The sequence below is a fragment of the Lipotes vexillifer genome, unplaced genomic scaffold (assembly GCF_000442215.2).
Source record: "Lipotes vexillifer unplaced genomic scaffold, Lipotes_vexillifer_v1.1 scaffold240, whole genome shotgun sequence".
In the NCBI taxonomy this organism is placed as follows: domain Eukaryota; kingdom Metazoa; phylum Chordata; class Mammalia; order Artiodactyla; family Lipotidae; genus Lipotes; species Lipotes vexillifer.
Genome location: NW_006797481.1, coordinates 6,969,105 through 6,972,576, shown reverse-complemented (window position 1 = coordinate 6,972,576; position 3,472 = coordinate 6,969,105). Strand labels below are relative to the sequence as shown.

Sequence of the window (3,472 nt, the reverse complement as noted above, 5' to 3'; positions counted from 1 at the left end):
CCCAGCCGCTCCGCGGCATGTGGGATCTTCCCGGACCAGGGCACAAACCCGTGTCCCCTGTTATCGGCAGGTGGACTCTCAACCACTGCGCCACCAGGGAAGCCCGATTCTCTTGCTTTTTTAGAAAGACACCATTTATAAGTAATAACAGGTTTGTCTCTTCCTTTTGAAATTTTATACTGCTTTTTCTTGTCATCTTGCATTGTCTAGAACCTTCAGAATAATTTTTTAAGTAGTGGTAACAGCATGCATCTGGTTCTTGAAGGGACTTTTTCATCATTATATGTTATTTTCTGTGGATTACTTGATAAGGAATGTTTACTTCTATTCCTAGCTTACCAAGAGTGTTTATTAGGAGTGTTGAGATTTGTGGTTTGCTTTTCTGCTTCCTTTCAGAAGATGTTTTTTCACATTTAATCAGTTAATGTGATAAATTACCCATTAGTATATTTTCTGTTGAATCACCTTTGATTTTTTGGATGAATGCTGTCTGGTCACAATACGTGATCCTTTAAGCACTGTTGAATTTCATTTGCCAATACTTTAAAGCTTATTTTCATCTGTGTTCAAAAATGAGATTTTCTTTTGCAATGTGTGTTAGCATAGCTCTGATACAAAATTCTAACTTTCTAAATGAAAAATATATAGTCCTCAGACTTTCAAGCTGCTATATTCATAGTGTTTTCTTGTAATTTAAAAAGTCTTGTCAGTATCTGTACTTAAGGCCTCCTTTTCAGTTCTGCCATTTAATACTGCCCTAGGTTGTCTTTTTATTGTATTCGCCTTTTCAATGAGCCAGAGATTTGGTTTTGTCATTTTTTATTTTAATTAATTAATTTATTTTTGGCTGTGTTGGGTCTTCGTTTCTGTGCGAGGGCCTTCTCTAGTTGCAGCGAGCGGGAGCCACTCTTCATTGCGGTGTGCGGGCCTCTCACTATTGCAGCCTCTCTTGTTGCGGAGCACAGGCTCCAGATGCGCAGGCTCAGTAATTGTGGCTCATGGGTCCAGTTGCTCCGCGGCATGTGGGATCTTCCCAGACCAGGGCTCGAACCTGTGTCCCCTGCATTGGCAGGCAGATTCTCAACCACTGTGCCACCAGGGAAGCCCTGGTTTTGTCATTTTTAAAACCAGCATGTTTATGCTATAAATTTTCTTAATTACTACTACTAAGGCAACTTTCCAAGTACTGGTACCTTTTTTTTCCCCCCAAGAATTATTTAGGAGTATGTTTAATTTCTAGGAGTACTGATTTTCAGTCACTTATGTATGATCAGCCTCTAAAGATGTTTCCCTTGTGTTAATTTTACTATTAAAATCTTTCAGCCTTACCTATGCTACTTGATTTAAGGAGGCTTAAAGTCTCCTGCTAAGATCCCACCTTGTAGTTCTACCAGTTTTTACTGCACATAGTTGGAAGTTCAGTGCATAAATAACCATGATGTTTCCCCCCTTGAAGCAGAAGTCTACCAGGCCTTGCCCCATGTCGTTCCATGAAATACAAGAAAATCCAAAATACAATTAACATTTTATTATTTAAAAAAAAAAAGAAAAAAACTAACTCACCACTTGGGACACCAAGTGTTTATGACAAAGGAAATAAATGCCCTGGGATTAGAAAGACAATAAGACTCAGAAGACCTTTAGTTCTCAGGAACCAGTGTTAAAGAACTCTGATTCAGAACCCCCAGAAATGAGGCTGAGAGATGACAGGTGAGATGTTCCAACCTGTGTTAACCAGTGCCATCAGAAGAGAAGAACGGGCAACACAAATAACAGCACTGCCAATTTTAAGAGAAGAAAGAGACCACCAGAAACAAAACTCGCCCCTTTTTTCTTGGAAAGGGCCTGGACATCGAGCACAGCTTAAAAAAACAGGGACTAAGAGAAGATTATACTAAGTAACTCTCCTCTTAGAAATCGCCTCACCGCAGGACTGAATCTGTAAACACAGGGTAATCTTGTTTCTATGGTAATGTAAAATGTCAGTTAAATCTCAACAGACACTTTTCACTGTTCTAAACTACAGGATTTGAAACATGTTTTTTCTATGTAATACAGCATCACTTAAAATTTTATTTAAAAGCAATTGGTTCTGGCCTGCTTTAGCCTGAAAAAAGTCCTTATTTTACTGGCAGCCGTGCCTCAGCTTGGTCCCAAATGTTTTGTCCCGTTACCGTTTCTCAAAAAACCATAGATGGCTTTTACACAGTTGAAGACAAGGACGGTTTAACCCCTGACGCTGCTAAGAATCAGATAGGGGTTTAGACCTCCTCAATCACCAAAGCCATGGGACCAGTGGGACAGGGCCCTGCTACCTTAATTTCTCTTCCACCAGAGTCTCCACATCAGAATCTTTTCACTTAAAAAGCTTGATAAGGCAATTGCTGAAAACTTCAAGGAAGACACACAGAATACCCCTAAATACATCAATGTAATGTTTACAACCAATAGACTTAGGTCTCCAAACAAGTCTTTTTTGTTGCTGTTGTCGTATTACTTCCTTTGGCTCTGCAAAGGGACAGAGCCTCCTCCTAGCCGAAGTTTTCCATTCATAGAACCCCAGTCCTTCCTTTTTCTTGTAAACAGACTCACCCTTTTACAGAGTTGCTGCTTTAACGAAGGCTGTAACGAAGCAGGATGGTCACCAAGGTCCATATTGACAGGAGAGTCTGTAGATGAAGTTTGTTTCCTAACTTGCTCCTTTCTTCTCCCATTCCTAGGGTACCATTCAAACACCAGCGTCCCCCCAAAAGAAGAAAGTTAGTTATCCTCCGTAGCCAACCTACATATTCCTAGAAGAAGCTAGGAATAGAGACGCCAATTAAGTAAGGTTCAACCCCTGCGTGTCCCCCACTGCTTGGAGCACGTGTTCAGAGATTTCTGAGGCCCTGGAGCAGCAGAGAGGGAGGTGAGTGATGTCTGCCGTGGCAGTGGCTCGTGTGCTGGCATGGATTTAATACTTAGTCATTGGTGCAGGTGCCTCAAAATATCTCCTGCAGGTAATAAGCAGGATAAAAATAAGGAGCAGAGTTTGCCAAAAACACAGGCAGCTCTAGGCATGCTCTTGACTGTATAAATAAGTCAAGGATTCATAACACTTTTTGTCTAGCCCTCAGGCAAAAACCCAGCAATTGGGCATCTGCTCCCTGTTTACGCCTTTTACTGAGCCTTTGCCACCAGCTGGCTGGATGGCTTTAGGCAAATCCGACACCTCTCTGAATCTGCTGCTTCGGTTTTCGTGGCAGAAGTCCTTCAGAGTCACTGAGGTTTTTTTTAATTGGAAAACTGTCCGGCCCCAGTCTGTCTCTGAACTGCAGCTCTCCCCCGGGCTCTACTGGTAATCACGTGGCGGGCAGTGCAGGGATTCACGTGCCCTCAGGCTGACTCGTAAGGACACTGAACCAAGCGCAAGCACCTTTCTGGTTGGTCAATGCCAAAGACACAGCAAAGCCCCAGCCCCTGCCTCTTCCTG

General features: G+C 42.3%; 1 protein-coding gene across 1 annotated transcript in view; it reads right to left on the bottom strand.

Annotated features, from left to right (window-relative positions):
- Positions 1 to 2,689: 2,689 nt before the first annotated feature.
- Positions 2,690 to 3,472, bottom strand: part of AFAP1L2 (actin filament associated protein 1 like 2) — a 37,205-nt gene continuing 36,422 nt past the window's right edge. The window contains exon 18 of the mRNA XM_007469642.1: positions 2,690 to 2,716. Within this exon, the coding sequence (XP_007469704.1) occupies positions 2,690 to 2,716 (27 nt within the window). The remainder of the gene's footprint in view (positions 2,717 to 3,472) is intronic.